This window comes from Pteronotus mesoamericanus, unplaced genomic scaffold, assembly GCF_021234165.1.
Source record: "Pteronotus mesoamericanus isolate MK-2021 breed Mesoamerican mustached bat unplaced genomic scaffold, CSHL_Meso_final contig_53, whole genome shotgun sequence".
Lineage (NCBI taxonomy): Eukaryota > Metazoa > Chordata > Mammalia > Chiroptera > Mormoopidae > Pteronotus > Pteronotus mesoamericanus.
The window spans coordinates 6,849,927-6,866,610 of record NW_026555195.1 but is presented as its reverse complement, the minus strand read 5'-3'; the positions used below and the strand labels follow the sequence as shown (position 1 = coordinate 6,866,610).

Here is a 16,684-nt window from a genome sequence, read left to right as displayed (position 1 = left end):
AAATGATCTCACAGAATTTGCTAACCTGGATTACTATCTTGCATAAATAATTTTTTTAAAGCAAACCTGCAATTGGAAAATAGAATATTGAATACCATGGCAAAAGTTACCACAATGGGGAAACGGTCTTTATAGAGTTCATTAACTATAAATAGCTTATAATAACAGGTCGCTCAGGTTCTAAATGTGGTCATGAATGATTTACCCTGAGTCCCTGAAGAATTTCTGTTCCGTTTCCTTTAGGTATAATTTTCCAAGGAGGAACATTTTACATAATAAAGTAGTGGAGGTTAATATTTTAATTAATACTGCCTAGACTCAGAAGGAAGAAGCTAAGCCTATTACCTTTTCTTTGTTTCTGTAATTGGGAAGGGGGCCGAGGCAGCTGTGCACGCTCTCACCTTTGCCCTGCTGCCGGGACACCGGCTCCCGTGGGGGCTCCCGTGGCTCCTCCCACCCCGTGGGCCCGGGAGCAGGCACAGCCACGAGTGCTTGGGGGGCTTTCGGATGAAGAGCCTGGTGGGTGAACTGGTCATTTATCTTGCGCTTCTGTTTTTCCCACTTTTGTCAGCCTCTGTTCCTATGTGTTCAAAAGAGCATTAATTAGTATGTAAAATACACACAGAACTTGTTGTACAGGTGACGGGAGCATGAATCAGAAATTAGAAGGACAGGTGCGTATTTACACTATAGTAAGATTGTCAGTGCCTCTTACAACATTTTAATATTTCCCCCTTAAATCTTTCCATTTTATCTGATCCTGGGTTTGTTTAAACTGTGGTTCAAATGTGGACCATGATTTTCAGCTTTGCTAGCTGTCATTTAAATCAGTCTTTTCCCCTGTGTTTAGGCCAAGGGTCAGCCCTGTCTGCTTACACTGGAAACAATTACTCTTTCCACATGTATCTGCTAATACCTGCCTTCCCAAAAGACCCTAGTGACAGAACCTGTTGAATTTATTTTTGGTCCAATTGGATTTCCCAAAGAATCTGGCATGAGCAAATTTGCATGACATATTTAATTGGTCATACGGTAATAAACCCAAAATTTGGGGGCTACAAAATCGTGCGATATATTTTCTCCTCTGCCCAATAGGTGGTGACTTTGTAGTACAGTAGTCACAGGGCAACAGCCAGACAATCAGTGGGTTGTTTCCACTTAACTGGATAAACGCTGCAGAGGCGTGAGGAGGCAGGAGCCAGAGAGGTTCAAGGCAAAAAAGAAAGTGGCTAAAATAGTGGACCACTGGGATAGAAAAGGAAGGAAAGACAGAGATTGTGTGACTGGGGAGAAAAGGAAGTAGCTGAGGATCTAGAGGGCCTAGTGATGTTGTAGAACGAGGGGAATGGGGACATCAGAAGTGGGGTGTTGCTAGTGTAGGGGCCTGGTCCAGGATGTGCCTACCAAGTAGCAAAAGTATAAACGTGAGGGCCACTGGAGTCGACGAAGTCCAGAAGATGGAATGTTTGGGGTCAGATGAGCTCCTCGGTGTGGACATTGAAGATGCTCTCAGAGACTGTCTCGGTCTGTTTGGGTGGCTGTGACAAATACCACAGACTGGGTGACTTATAAACAACAGACTGGTTTCTCAGTTTGGAGGCTGGCGGTCTGAGATCAAGGGGCCGGCGTGGCCGCTTTCTGGTGAAGGCCCTCTCCACAGACTTCTCATTGCATCTTGACATGCGGCAGGGAAGCGAGATCCCTCTGGGGCTTCGTGTGTAAGGCATAATCCCATTCACGAGGGCTCTCTGTCCTCATGACCTAATGACCCCAAAGTCCCCATTCCCTTGGGCGTTAGGTTTTCAGCACAGGAATTTGGAGCAGAAGTCACACTCAGACCACAGCAGTGATGTTAGGATTTAGAATGGAGAAAATTAGATGGCAGGAGCTTCAAGAGAAAAGGCTCAGTATTGTCATAGGAACCAGGTAAAGAAGGCATGTTTTTTTTAACCAGTAGCCAAGCCTCCCTTCCCCCTTACCTGTTTCCTCCCTGTGTCTTTTTCCTCAGAGCCCTTTTGGCAACATCTTTTGCATTGTGTGTGCCTCCGCCTGTCCACTAGCATGGGAGCTTCTGGGGGCCGGGGGCAGGGATTTTGTGGACGCCATATCCCAGCCCCAGGAAAGATCTTGACACAGAGCAGACCCTCAGTGAACATTTGGTAAATGGAAAATGTCCACGGGGAGGCATGGTCCCCGAGCCCTGGCTGTGGGATTGGAGGGAAGGGCAGCCTCTGCAGAGCTGTGAAGGGCGGCAGTGCCCTCAGAGGAGGGCTGGCTCTTCTTGAGAAGGCGGAGGGAGCCTGGAGAGGGCAGAAGCCTGAACCCTGGCGTAGCCTGGCCTGCCGAACGCAGCGGTCCATCCCGGGCCCAGGAAAGAGGGGAGAGGGGTGTGGGATGAGCTCAGGAGGAAGGGAGCACACAGCGGCAGACAGGGACAGGACAGAGGGCAGGGTCACGCGACAAGCTGGGCCTGGACCTGGGTGGCAGCTGAGGCGACACAGGCACAGGAAGTAGCCTGCCTCAAGTTTCAGGTGGAGTCCTGGTGTAAATGGGCCCCGAGCCCCCAGCCCTGTCTGAGAGACCGGATTAGGGCTCTGCCGCCATTGACAGCAGCCTTCACGGAGCAGACACCTGCTTCCGAGGAGCACCTGCTCGGGACGACGTCTGCGGGGAGTCAGGATTTTGTTTCCTGCTAAATCTAAAAGTGGAAGTGAACAGACAGCTCTCCCCTTGGGGCCTCATAGAGCTGTTTGAAACCTGGACTTGGAGTCTTAATAAGAGTAATAATTTCTTTCCATGAGATTATTATTACTCAGATTTAACTGGTTTTTCTTCTATTTTTCATAAAATGCAGTTAATGCTGTGTAAACTCTAGACAGAATCCCTGAATTGGTGGTGTGGGTAGGTATGATTTCTATTCATTGTCCTGAGGGGTAGAGAGCAGTGAGTTCTTAACTTAATGAGATTTCTTTAGAACTGGTGAAGTTTTTTATTCCAGGTACCTGAGAAGTGCTGCCTTCCATCCCTCCAAGGGAGGCATTACTTAGAGCGTTAGCTTTTTTACCTTTTCACCTGACAAAGAAGTGGTTCCTCTTCCCGTTTATTGAACCAGTAGGATCTGTGAGGCTGAACCCCGTGGGAGCCGAAGCTTGGCTGTGTGAGTCCCAGCAGCGCCTGCAGCGGGCTGACTGTGCTGCATATCGCCCAGACTGTGGCCTCTGGCTTCTCCTGGTACAGAGGCCCTGAGTCTGCCTTCAGCCCTGAGCACGGGGCTTTCTTTGCATAATTTGTTACATTGAATTTATTTGTGCAGTTGGTGAGCCTGTTATTAACTAGGGGGTAGACTGAAGTATCTTGCTCAATAGTTCCTTCTCCCTGTGTGTGTGCTTGACCCAAATCTAAGTAGGTGAGCATTTGACATCAAATTCAAGGCCAAAGCATCCCCTCTTGCAGAAGAATTATTGGGTTCTATCCGATTTTACTCTTTCATATGAGTGGCTTCAGATCTGAGAAGACAGCCTGGTAGGTTAGCTGTGATACAGCACCGGAGAGGGAGAAGTTATGGCTTCTTTGGGGGGTGTTTTTTGTTTATTCAGTGGTGTTTTTCATTCTTGTTGCAGAAGGTTTACCAAAATAACCCTTGTTTAAAAAGGACTTCATTTGATGGGGTGACCTTTGTCTTTCTAACCTGGGCTACTAGAACACACAGTTTGTGTAGAGTGTACCGATGACGCTCAGATCAAACAGGTGCTTCCCACTGGCCATGAGCGAACTTCTCCTGAGGAATGCCCTTCATTAAATAGGGTTTATCTGTTTTGTTTACATAATTATGTCAGGCTGCTCCCTTATTTCCTAGGCGACTAGTCAAAGGGTCATGATTTGCAGCGGAATTTTCACCTAAGCTTATTTCAACATGGTGATTTCTGAGCGGCTCTGTGACCTTTTGCTGCTGTGTATCCTGGCGAGAGTGAGCCTGAGGAACAGCCGTAGGGAAGGCGCACCTCCTGCAGGCCCTAGTGCGTTCGAAAGCCAGGGACGAAAGGGTCGGCCTGTCCTTGTCCCTGCCCATCGCCGGGTGGGAGTTGACTGGTGCTCCTGTGCAGGTGGAAATTGCATTTAGCTGTGAAATGAGTTGAAACGCTAGTGTGGTCAGTGTGAATGGGCCCAGGCCAGCCGCACCCACAGGCTGACCTCTGAGCAGAGCAGCTCTGGTGCTGTCCTTCCAACTGTGCTGATGAGACAGAAGCTGTCGGAGAGCCTGAGGGTGAACAGCCTGGCCTTTGTCATGAGCATTGTGGCTGGGAAACCATTAGATTTGCCCTTCAGGTTGGCATGGTGCTGGTGACGTCGGGGTCCCCCATGTAGCCTGGTGCCTGCGTGCTGCACGCCTGTTGCGGGTCTGGCGCACAGGAAGGAGGAGAGTGCCCAGGGCTGGCTGAGGAGCTCAGCTCCAGGAGAGTCAGTCGCTGTCTAGGGAGGGTGCTTTTTGTTTTGACCCAAACCATGAAGCTCTTATAATTAATCACAATTCTTGAAAAAGTTCCAGTTACTAAAATTGGTTTTTGTTTATCATTGTGGGCAACAGGCTTCAGTCAGGGGTCGAAGCCCAGGTGTTCCTTTTCAGCTGGTCGTTCTCCCTGCGTCAGCCGGAAGGGCCACAGCCTCTGCTCTGAGAAGCAGTTGGGGTGGGTTGGTGTTTCTCCTGCTTGACGTGTCACTGAGTAATGACACTGTGTTAGAAGTTGGGAAGGAAGCCTGGCCGAGAGGAAAGCCTTTGTGCTGACCTTGGAGTCCGAAAGGACGCTGTTGTACAAGGATAGACAAAAGAAACTAAATTCATGTCTTGTTTTGATGTGAATGAAGCTGTCTTTTGGGATAGGTTTAGTATCCCCTACCCTTATTCACAGTTCCCCTCTGTTTTGCAGAGTTCTTGCTATAATTTTAGAGCCTGTCTGCAAATATCCAATGGCCTCCTTCTTTTGCAGTTTCGGGGAGTTTTGCCTGGCTCACCTGTTACTGAAGAGGAATCCTGTCATGTTCTTCCAGCACTTCATTGAGTGTATCTTCCACTTCAACAACTACGAGAAGCATGAGAAATATAACAAGTTCCCCCAGTCAGAGAGGTCAGTGAGGCCCCGGGGGGGAGCTAGGTGAGCAGCCAGCGGTCAGCGAGTGGCCTGGTACGCGAGGTGGGCCCAGACCCCGGCCACGTACTCTGGGTGGATTCCTCAGGACAGCACCTGTAGTCCTAGGGAAATACTTGTCCTGAGTCCTGGTAGATGGCTGTGAAATGCTATTATAGTCCTGTTCATCTTTGCCCGTGTGACGAGGTGAGATTGTCCTGTTTTGCCACAGAGAGAAGCGGCTTTTTTCACTGAAGGGAAAGACAAACAAGGAGAAACGAATGAAAATCTACAAGTTTCTTCTGGAGCACTTCACAGATGAACAGAGATTCAATATCACTTCCAAAATCTGCCTTAGTATTTTGGGTAGGCATGCTGTGTTTGGGATAAAATGTCTATTTCAGAATGAAATGCTGTGTTGCTCATGGTCTAGCTAGCAGGTCTGGTCTTACAGGAAGGCCCCTCGGTGTCCTTAGACCCCGCCTGTGCCCCTGCAGACCCCCTGCGGCCCAGACATGCTCTCCTAGCTCTGCGCTGCACCTCCCCTTGAGGCCGCGCAGGCTCTCAGCAGCCCCCTCCTGCGCTCTCTCTCAGCGTGCTTCGCCGACGGCATCCTGCCCCTGGACATGGAAGCCAGTGACTTACTCTCAGACACCTTCGAGGTCCTCAGCTCAAAGGAAATCAAGCTTCTGGCCATGAGATCAAAGCCAGACAAGGACCTCCTGATGGAAGAAGATGACATGGCCCTTGCAAATGTAGTCATGGAGGAGGCCCAGAAAAAGCTCATCTCCCAGGTGAGTGTGTTCTCTAAGTAGGCGTGGTCACGTGCCAAATACGGCTGGTCTCGCCGGGATGCTGACACCATTCTTAGCAGTGCCCTTCATTCGCCCAGGGGGTGATTATTCTCCATCTGTGTTTCCAGTTCCAGCCTCTTGTAAGCGTGAACCCTCTCTCGCTGTGCCTGGGCATCTCGGCCTTCCTCCATCCAAACTGAATTCCTCATCCCTTCTTCTTCCTCTTCCTCACTCTCTTTTCTCACAGTCTTCTGTTGTGGAGAAGGGGGCCCGGCACTACCCCCATCCAGAGTCTGGCTTGCCGGGCACGTGTTCCTCAGCCAGCAAGTGTAGAAGTTGGGATTTGCATCCCTTCCAGGCGGCAGCTGACTGTGATGCTCACCAGGCCACAGGCTCTCAAAGCTGGCCTGCATTGCTAATCCTTGTTTCCCACCTGAGCTCAGAAGACCTTGGACCCCAAAGAAACAGACAGATCCCATCCCATGTGTCCATTTGAACTTACCCATCCATCTCTGTTACCTTTTCCCTAGTGCTGCGTTTCTGTGAGCCTGTGCCATTTCTGGACTTCCCTCAGCACCCTTTCTCCATCTGGTTCCCTTCTGTTGTGGGCTGTGCACCACTTTGCTGCCCAAACCATCTCTCTCCAGTATGGATTTGATCATTTTAACCTCCTGCTTAAAAGAGGCCAGAGGCAGGCTGACTGCCGGGGGCAGCAGGGAATGTTTGGAGTGACGGATCGTGGGTGATGATTTAAATTGTGGTGTTGGTTACTCAGGATATATTGTGGGGACCCTGAATAACCTGAAATTATCTTCTGGAGGGCAGGACTCTTATAGTACAGGCTTCCCCCACTAGGTGACTGTTCTAGGAACTCATCTGTATCAGTGTACTGGCCGGTGGTGGTATGAGAGGCTGTGTTCAGCTTCAGTGAATTTTTTTTAAGATTCTTTCGACCAGTTTGCCTATTTCATGATAGATGATTTACAAGCGCACCTCCCATGAGGTGCTAAGTGTTGAGCAGTTTTTAACCAAAAGCAGCATGACCCCCTTATCTCCACCCGCAATTCACCCCATCTCCCCCCATGCAACTTTTTTTGTTTCCCCAATGAAAAAAAGTCCTCAGGGGAAAATGTTTTGCTGATGTGGAAGAGGCAAAACAAAAAATGGCAGAAGCACTAAAAGGCATCAAAAGCAATGAGTTCAAAAACTGTTTTGAGCAGTAGAAAAAGGTCTCGATTGATGTATTGCATCCAAGGGAGAGTACTCTGAAGGTGACTAAAGTTTAAACATTCGAGAATAGCCCTGGCTGGTGTGGCTCAGTGGATTGAGCACCGGCCTGCAAACCAAAGGGTTACTGGTTTGATTCCCAGTCTGGGCACATGCCTGGTTTGTGGGCCAGGTCCCCAGTAGGGGACACTCAAGAGGCAACCACACATTGATGCTTTCCTCCCTCCCTACCCTTCTCTAAAAATAAATAGAATCTTTAAAAAAAATTTAAAAATTATAGAATATCCTGTTTACAAAGTTATTAAATGAAATTTAAAACAAACAGCTAAATATAAAATATGCTAATGAAAATTGATGTTTATAACTTTAAAAAAATATATAAAGATAAATACACAGTTTTTTATAAATAAATATGGGGAATTTTTGGGTCCCCCCCTCATACTTCTTTCAGGTCATTCAACTGTTCACTTAACAGGGGCAGATTTTATTGTATATAAGTTATACCTCACTGATGATACTTTTAATAAGTAGTTTGGTAGCTTCCTCTCATCTTCTGAATAAGATCCTGATTCCCCAAGGCAAACAGAGCTCTACTGTGTGCCGTGCCACTCGCACCCTCTCTGCTGCTCTCCACTCTGGGATCTCTGTTCCAGACCGCTGGTCCTGCCTCTGCGCCTTGGCACGCGGCTGCCTCTGTCCGCAGAGCCCGCTCCCCCACACCAGCCTCCTTTTCCACAGCCTAATTCCTGTGCATCCTAAGGGCCATCCTGGTTTATACTCCTATTTCCCCTTCCTTCCTAGGCATCCCTCTTCCATAAGTTTCTTAATACCCTGCCACTTGTCACAGCGTGGCACACATCAAAACACAGACTTCTAGTCTGGTCTAGAAGTAACTTGAAGGCAGGAATTCCTTTCTGTATCCCCAGAGGTTAGCTTTGTGTGTAGTACATAGAAGGTGTTTGATCGTGTTTGTTGAATGAATGCATTTAGGCCACTATATATACCATCTGCTTAGACTCATATTTATTAAGTTGTTTGTTTCTCTGTTATTGCCCTCCTATTTCAGGAATTCTGGTAAGACCTTTTAGAAATAAGTGGTTTTGCCCTGGCTGGTGTGGCTCAGTGGATTGAGTGCTGACCTGCGAACCAAAGGGTCGCCAGTCTGATTCCCAGTTGGGGCACATCCATGGGATACAGGCCAGGTCCCCAGGAGGGGGCGTGCGAGAGGCAACCACACATTGATGTTTCTTTCCCTCTCCCCTTCCCCTCTTTCTAAAAATAAATAAATCAAAATTTAAAAAAAAAAAGAAAGAAAGAAATGAGTAGTTTACAGGCAAGGAGCACATAGTTGTGACTTTAAATAAAAAGAATGCTTTTCAGATTCAAAATCATAAATCTTGCACATATGTGCTACTACAATGAAGTATTTTTAATTCTAAGAGATTATTGCAAAACATTTGTGGTTAGTGATCATGGTAAAGAATATGAAGGCTTGGTGAAGTCAAGGACTGTATAAATACATAACACTTTCCTAAGTACATAGAAAGTTATAAAAAAAAAAAACAAAAGAAGTACAAAACTGACTACCTTCATGCTTAGCCATTTTCTTCCACTGTCGTTTCACCAAGAGGAATAAAAATGTCTCTCTGTTTAATGGAGGATCTCAGTGCGGAGGCAAGGGTCTGCGATGGGTTTGTGTGGAGGTTTGGAGCTGTCAGGTTATTCAATGTATTTCTAATTCCTTTTTCTTGTTTAGAAAATAAGAATAGTATTTATTTGTGTCCTGCTTTACAGAGCTTTCCTTGTGTTTTGAGGTCATGCTTTTAAAATCTCCAGAACAATGGTGATGCATACTATACAATTACTGTAATCAAAAATCAAAAATAAACTGATTGAGTATACTAGATCTGCTAGACAAAAGGAACTAGGTCCGGTGAAAGTCTTTATTCTCAGAACTTTGTGCAGCTGACATGTGCCTTCGTGTTACTGCAGGTTCAGAAGAGGAATTTCATAGAAAACATTATTCCAATTATCATTTCCCTGAAGAGCATGCTGGAGAAGAAGAAGATCCCAGCTCTGCGGGAGCTCATGCACTACCTCAGGGTAAAAGACGCTTTGGGCTTTGTGGTTGGTGGCCCCCACTCCCCAAGGTCATTACTCTGGCAGTTAGGAGGGGACAGTTATTTGGTGACAGGCTAGAACTTAATGTGCCTCCAAACCAGTGTCACATTGTTTTAGACCTAGACCAGCCAGCCAGGCCTTTTGGCTGCCAGGGAGAAGGTGAAGAGGTCGACCCCAGGTTGCACAGAAGCTGCTGCTTTTCTTGAGCAGCTGAGTGTATGAAGAGCTGACCCCCGCTGCTGAGCACGTGCGGTCCTGATCAGCCATTTAGAGTCCGTTTTGAAGACTTTCTCAATGGGGGTCAAGGGCAGAGTCATCGTCTTAGTTCAGCCTGGTGAGGGATAAAGTGAACCTTGGTCCTCGTGTGTACTTTGGGGATATTTACCTTTAACACAGTCTCTGATTTACAAATCAGGGCGGCCCTGCCCGGCAGCAGCAGCCGCCAGGGAATGGCCCCCAGAGGCCTGGCCGCCCTCGCGCGTGCCAGGAGGAGCCTCAGTCTGAGGAGCCATGATGTGTATGCTTCCAGTGCTGACATAAGTGATGCCTCAGACCTCTCTGGCAAAGTCTTTCAATCAGTAATAAATACAGCACCTTTTTTCCTTTTTCTGTTTGCACTATGCTGTTTTCTTCCTCAAAAAATGCTAAGAAGTTTTTTCAAAAAGAGCTACAACAAATTGCATTGAATACAATTTTTCAAGTAGCCCTCTGTACCAAGGAAGTTAGCATGTGAAAGATGGGCTCATTGTCTGGAAAAAAAATGAGAATTTCTAGTTATTCTTTTATTTTTATTGCTCTGTAGTAAATCTTAGAGAAGAAAGAAACGAGAGCTTAGATCCTAGCTTGACTGCTTGCTGCTTGCTTGAACACCTAAGCACAGTAAGCCTCTCTCCTCTTGGTGAGCATACCCCCAACAGCAGAGCACAGCTGCGTTTGGAACCTTCTGTTGAAGGGCTCCAGCAGTTCGCCCTCAACCTCTGGAACCGTGCTTGGCAGCAGCGTGGACAATTGGTTTACTCCCTTCCCTTTGTTGAGACTAGGGACTATGATGTATCTTGTTCTCCCTCTAATACTGTTAGGTGAGATGGCTCCTTTCTCTGAGCAAGGAGGCTCCGTGCCTAGCAGCCCCTGTTGTGACCTGAGCCTGTTCTTACCCTGATAGGAGGGAAAAGGCTTCCCGCCATGCCTGTAGGAGGGGCCACAGAAGAGGCTTAGGCGCCAGGGCCGCTGTCCTCTGAGGGAGCTGGTGTGGACAGAGGGGTGGTTTGGGAGCCCACTGCTTCCCGTACCTTGCTCCAGAGACCCTGTCTGGGCCAGGACAGTGCCATGTGTCGCCTACCCACCCACGCCTGACTTGAATTCCTCAGAGGCCTGCCTTAGTGATGCTACAAGATCCTCTGGGTGGGTGGTGACCACAGCCAAGCCAGACCACCCAGATACCTCACTGTGTGCTGCCTGCCTTTAGGAACGGAAAGGAGATCGCTGATGGTGGCGGTTCTGTTCCCTGTTTAAAGCTCTGCTTTAGGCTAAGATTGTGTGATCCCATGCCCTTTCTCCCATCCGGAACCTGGGAAATTACCTATTAACTAGCACACAGACAATTAGCTTTCTAAGTGATTGGAATCCTTAGTTATTTTCTCATGTCATGCTCACTGGCTTGTGTGGTCAAGTGCAGTTGGTGTTTCCTGGGAAAATACCATTGTGTTAATTAACTTATCAGTTGATGTAATAGAAATTGTCCTCTCTCAGCAAAGTCTTACTTTTCCTACTATTATTTATCAAGTTGTATTGGAGAGCATATTTCTTTGTTTAAGAAAGCATTAAAGGTACCTTTGTGTCTGTTTTAGGAGGTGATGCAGGATTACCGAGATGAAATCAACGACTTCTTTGCAGTTGACAAGCAGCTCGCTTCAGAGCTCGAGTACGACATGAAGAAGTACAATGAGCAGCTGGCCCAGGAACAAGAGCTGGCCAGACAGGCGGACATGAACAGAGCGGCGGAAGGAGTGGCTGGGGCCCTAGGCGATCAGGTAAATGGGCAGCCGCCTTAGGTCCGACTCTCCTCCCTGGTCGGCTCTTTCTTGTGCATGTGTGCAGAGGTCGGTCTGAGTTAGGCTTCAGGAGTGCTGCTTGAGGCCTGCTTGTGTTTGTTACGTGTCACGGGCAGGAAGCTGAGTCATGGAGGCGTCCCTTCCCTTAGGGTCCTGTCAATCAAGCTTGTCTGCCACGCCATTATAAGAGTTTTGGGAAACGTGTGAATGCCCAGGAAGCAGGCTGGCAGCAGGGTTACCTGACCTTGGATCAGAGTGAACCTTGGTAACTAGAGCTCCTGGGGTGCTTGCTTTGCTGGCCTGGCCTCTCCACATTCCCTGTTGAGAAAACCCTATAGCCGGGGGTGTTTCTAGTGAGCCACTGCTCACTTCTCTGAGAAGTCCAGGTCTATGCCTTAAAAATGTCAAAGACTAGCCCTGGCTGCTGTGGGTTGAGCGCTGGCCTGAGAACCAAAAGGTTGCGGGTTTAATCCCCAGTTGGGGCACATGCATGGGTTGTAGGCCAGGTCCCCAGTTGGGGGCGAGCGAGAGGCAACCAAGAGATGTTTCTGTCACACATTGATGTTTCTCTTCCTCTCCCCTCTGCTTGCCCTCCCTAAAAAAATAAATAAAATTTTTTAAAAATGGTGAAAACAAACTAACGTTCTGCTTTTTCTCTACCACAACATCTGCGTGTGGCAGTCTGCTAACAGTACTGTTTCCGAAGAGAAAGTTCTACTTACCCTGGGCTGACGTGCTTTAAAGTAGATGACTTACAGCCTTGCGCCTAGCACATCACGTGCTAGAGGGTGAGTACTCCTTATTTTCTCTGACAGGTTGCTCCAAGTGTAGAAATGATGCCAGCTCCAGATGGCCGACAAAGTGTCCCTGTGCCCCGCGGTGGGAACCAGCCTTCAGCACACAGGTCGGGCAGTGGCCAAGCCCCGCTTCTGCCTGTTTCACCCGAGACTGGGCAGGTGAAAAGATTGATGCCCAAAGCCAGGTACAGAGCTGGAGGATCAGTTAGTTTGCCGTTTCAGCTGTGAGTGTGGCTCTTGTGTTTGCACTGATGCTTCTTGCCCCGCTCTTTCCTTTCAGGTTTGAAGTGAGTGTGGCTGGGGTTGCATTGGAAGGAAAATGGGTAGTGACTTCCAGGTTTTCTCTGACTTGCTTTCTGCACGCCTGTGGCATGTTCTCCTCCACAGGTCTATGTCTCTGAGTACCATTGCAATCCTGAATTCGGTCAAGAAAGCTGTGGAGTCAAATAGCAGGCGTGGGAATCGGAGCATAGGAGTGTTGCCTTTCACGTTAAATTCTGAAAGCCTGGACAAAACACGCCGTCGGGGTAAGTCTCCAGGCAGCTCCAGGTGGCTCCCCAAGCTCCTCAGTTTCCCACCTCCCTTGTAGTGAATTTAGATTCAGACATAGGACAAGCTGCCTTCTCGTTCCTTTTAAAGTAGTTTCTGTTTTACTGTCTTCAAAACAAAAAACTTTGTGTCTTAGGATTATAGGTAATAAAACAATGCATATTTGTGATAAAAGATTGTGGAAAAATCATAGTAGTGAGTTATTTTTTTCTTCTGTTCTACTCTTCACACGTGTGCTTGGTTTTATTTATAAAATTGTGGTTTTAGTGTGCATTCTGTTTTGGGTTTTTTTTTAAGATTTTTAAAATTTATTTATTTTTAGAGAAAGGAGGGGAGGGAGAAAGAGAGGGAGAGAAGCATCAATGTGTGGCTGCATCTCACACGCCTTCTTCTGTGGACCTGGCCTGCAATCCAGGCATGTTCCCTGCACTGGGAATCGAACCAGCAACCCTTTGGTTTGCAGGCCAGCGTTTGATCCACTGAGCCACACCAGCTAGGGCTGCATTCTGTTTTATACCCCTTTTTCCTATACATACTTCTAATAATAGAATGATAAGTTTTCCATGAGCCTTTCTTTCAAAACTTTTCTCCCAGTAGTTGGGCAGCATCGTGTCCTGTGGAAGTACCTTAACTTACCTGTTACTGCCCTAATTTTGGGTAATGTAAGTGTTTTTCAGTTTTTTGAAATAATGTCACAGTAAACAGCCTTGTACATGTATAATCTTTAGCATTTATTTCCCACACTCAGAGACCATGAATATTCTAGAATTCATTCCACGTTGTCCTCCTGCCAGTGGCCCATGAGCGTCACTTTCCCACTTAGAAACATTAGTTTTATAAGTTTCCATGTTCTTTGTTGGGCTTTATAGGTCAAAAATGGTTATGATTTTAATTCCATTTCTTTGAATTCTAGTGAGGATGGACATTGCCTCTCATTTTTATCATTTTTTGTATCTTTCTGAATTATCTCTTTATAATAACACTATATGGGATAGTAACCTTATCTTGTATCTTACTCTGTTTCTCATTTCAGTTGTTTTGCTCTGTGGTATTGTTTTGGGTTTTTTGAGCAGATAAAACTTTTTCATCTTGTTGCAGCCTCGTCATGCAGCTTGGAGCAGGAGTCCAGTGGAGGGATCGACCCTGTGGCCAGACGAGCCATCAGCACCCCGGAGAGTAAGTGGCTGGGGGGTGAGCTGGCTTCTCCTCACTCCCCATGGTATCTGTGTCTGTGAGAGGTGCCTGGGAGAACTGTTCATTTAAAAACACTCAGTTGTGTTTTCTCTGTAGTTTACAAATATGAATTCTGTTCACAACTTAGGTGGGGTGACTATTAAGAGGTGGTTCATCTCTGTGAAACCAGTAGAAAAATGCTACCCAGCTCCACTATTCAGGCACACCAGTGATACTCGGCAGGAATGAAGTAGTTTTGCTGGGTGGAAATGAGTGACTTTCAGAGAGAGATTTTAACAAAATCTACAGGGGGTTGGCAAGTCCTTCCTGCTGTAACCTGAGCAGCAAAGATGCTTCTGTCTTTGATTCTAAGGGTCTACAAGCAGACAGGGGAATGCATCTAAGAGCTACTGCATCCGTGCTTTGGGGAAGGTCAGAAACTTACTGCCTGGGTGTCCACAGGCTTCCAAACAGGAAGAGAAAGGGGAACTTCAACTGTAGCACACAAAGAGACCTCCCAGAAAGAGGAGTAAGCCGCATGGAGCTATTTGAATGGTGGTGCTGAGAATGCTGTTCTCAAATGTCTTCTGTTAACGAGCTCCAGTAGCTCAGGCATACAGCCCTGCGGAGGCACTGATGCACTTGAGAACACAGACAGGGAAGATCTTGTCGGTGCTCCCAGGAAGGGTACCGTGTAAGGGGAGACGTCCGAGCTGCGCAGCTTACTCCAGAAGTGTTCTTGCAGAAGGGACAGCAGGCTCTGCCAGGACAGTCAGCAGCCTGCACAGGCCCAGTGCTGACTGGAGGGATAGCAGCTCACACAAAATGGTACAGAGCACAAAGCAGGAGGGAGTCCTGGAGAGAGGAGTGGTCCTGTCACCACCTGGGTCTCAGAGGAGGCATGGCATGTTGTAGCGCGCTCGTGGAGAGCACTCCAGGCAGAACTGCTCGGGAGCGCCAGGTGTGCCACGCTGGCGCCTGCATGGAGGACGATGAGAATCGGGGGCTGGTGACCCGCGGCTCACGTGTGCACACGGGCTTTGAGGGTGTTGGGGACCTGGCTTTGAGGGTGGTGGGGGCCTGGCTGCACAGTGGCTGAGTGCCCAGCCCAGACAGCACACCCTGAGCCATCAGGAGACTTCAGCAGGGCAGTCACCTTACCAGATCTTGGAACAAATTTACCTCTAAATGGCGTGGGGAACAATAGTTCGTAAGTTGCAGTAGCCGCTAACATATCCTTAGCACTTACCTGGTACCAAGCACTGTGTGAAGGACTTAATATAAATGGTCTCATCTAACCCTGACACCTCCCCTGAAGTCAGTGCATTTGATCCCGTTTCAGAGGTAAAGAAACTTGAGGCTCTTAGAGTAGTTCCCACAAGTAGTAAGACCAGCCAGAACTCAAACCCCAAGTCGGATTCAGAGTCTGTTCCACTCTCGCTCTCCTGGCTCCTAAGGGCGAATCGGCAGAAGGGGGGGCCGCCAGCGGGGGAGGGCTGTGATAGATCAAGGGTGAGCTGGGCGAAGGCCCCCCCCCCCCCGGTGAGGAAGGAGAGCTGGGGTACATGGCGGGCAGGCAGCGGTGATGGCCCCGGCTCGGCAGTCAGAGGGGCTGACGCTCGTGAGGGTGACCTCCGTGAGGGACAGGCACCAACCATAGCAGCGGAGGGACCGGCAGCATCGCACCCTGGGACGTTCAGGGCAGGTGTGACGAGCGCTGCAGGGGGATCTGGCACGGAGTCAGGGTCGCTGGCCTGTGGGCACTGACCGCAGCCGCGGGGGTGGGCGTGTGGAAACCAGAGACCCGGCGCGGCGGCGCTCGGGCGCCCCCAGCGCTGCCTGATTTTAGCAGGGGTGCCACAGGAAGGACGGGAAGGCGGCCTCTTCAGCACCGTCACGCCCTACAGAGAGGCCACGTGAGGCCTGACTGGCGGGCGGCTGCTGCTGTGTAAGAGACCGAACGAAACCACAGCAGACACCCGGGCCTCAGCCCCTCAGGGGGTTGCACTGGCCCGGGCGGCAGCGGCCTCTCCCGCCGCTCACAGCCCTGCCTCTTCCCTCCGCCAGAGACCATCGCCGACGTCACCTTCGAAGCGGGAGTCAGCTACATCGGCACGCCGCGGACGCCTTTCCCCGTCAAAGGCAAGTGCCCGGCCTCTCGGACGCGCAGTGGCCGGCCTCTCCAGAGCCCTGAGAAACCTGATGTTGTTGTGTTTGGCTCCCTTTCAGAGAAAATTGAAACCCAGGATCAAGGAAATGACATTTTATGTTTGTCGTTGCCCGATAAACCGTAAGTCAGCAGGAGCTCCTTTTGCCGTAGGTTTTGTCAGCGTTTCCCCCTAGTTCCAGGACGACTGTCTCTCTTCTTTGCCTAGGCCTCCGCAGCCTCAGCAGTGGAACGTGAAGTCTCCAGCCAGAAATAAAGACAATCCCGTCCCCAGTCGGCGGTCCCTCCGGAAGAGCCCCCTGAAGACGGCCAACTGAACCGGGGCGCGCCGGCGGGGAGCGTCCGGGCGCGCGCGAAGACGCGTCCTGCGTGCGGAGGCGGAGCATGGCTCCCCGCAGAGCGCGGGGCGCTTCCGGGGCCTCACACCGAGCTTGTCCCTGTGATTCCAGCACCCTCCGACTGTTCGCCGGTGAGCTGCCAACCGTTGCAATTTCTTAGGAAATACATGGTTAAAAAAAAATTTGTAAAATAATAGAGAAATGCCTTAGCTATTTAATATTTTAACTTTACTCCATTTGACAGTATCAAGTCCATTTTGATGATCTATATTCTGGTTCTTAAGGAACACAACACATTTGCTTTCTTTAATTGAATTCTTTATAGTACTTTCCCATATCTGATG

General features: G+C 48.9%; 1 protein-coding gene across 1 annotated transcript in view; it reads left to right on the top strand.

Moving 5' to 3' along the window:
* Positions 1–16,326, top strand: part of NCAPD3 (non-SMC condensin II complex subunit D3) — a 55,953-nt gene extending 39,627 nt beyond the window's left edge. Inside the window, exons 25-35 of the mRNA XM_054579476.1 lie at positions 4,986–5,123; positions 5,356–5,489; positions 5,718–5,917; positions 9,137–9,247; positions 11,113–11,295; positions 12,132–12,298; positions 12,501–12,640; positions 13,761–13,838; positions 15,903–15,977; positions 16,065–16,125; positions 16,211–16,326. Of these exons, the coding sequence (XP_054435451.1) occupies positions 4,986–5,123; positions 5,356–5,489; positions 5,718–5,917; positions 9,137–9,247; positions 11,113–11,295; positions 12,132–12,298; positions 12,501–12,640; positions 13,761–13,838; positions 15,903–15,977; positions 16,065–16,125; positions 16,211–16,319 (1,396 nt within the window). The 3' untranslated portion in view covers positions 16,320–16,326. The remainder of the gene's footprint in view (positions 1–4,985; positions 5,124–5,355; positions 5,490–5,717; positions 5,918–9,136; positions 9,248–11,112; positions 11,296–12,131; positions 12,299–12,500; positions 12,641–13,760; positions 13,839–15,902; positions 15,978–16,064; positions 16,126–16,210) is intronic.
* Positions 16,327–16,684: the final 358 nt, after the last annotated feature.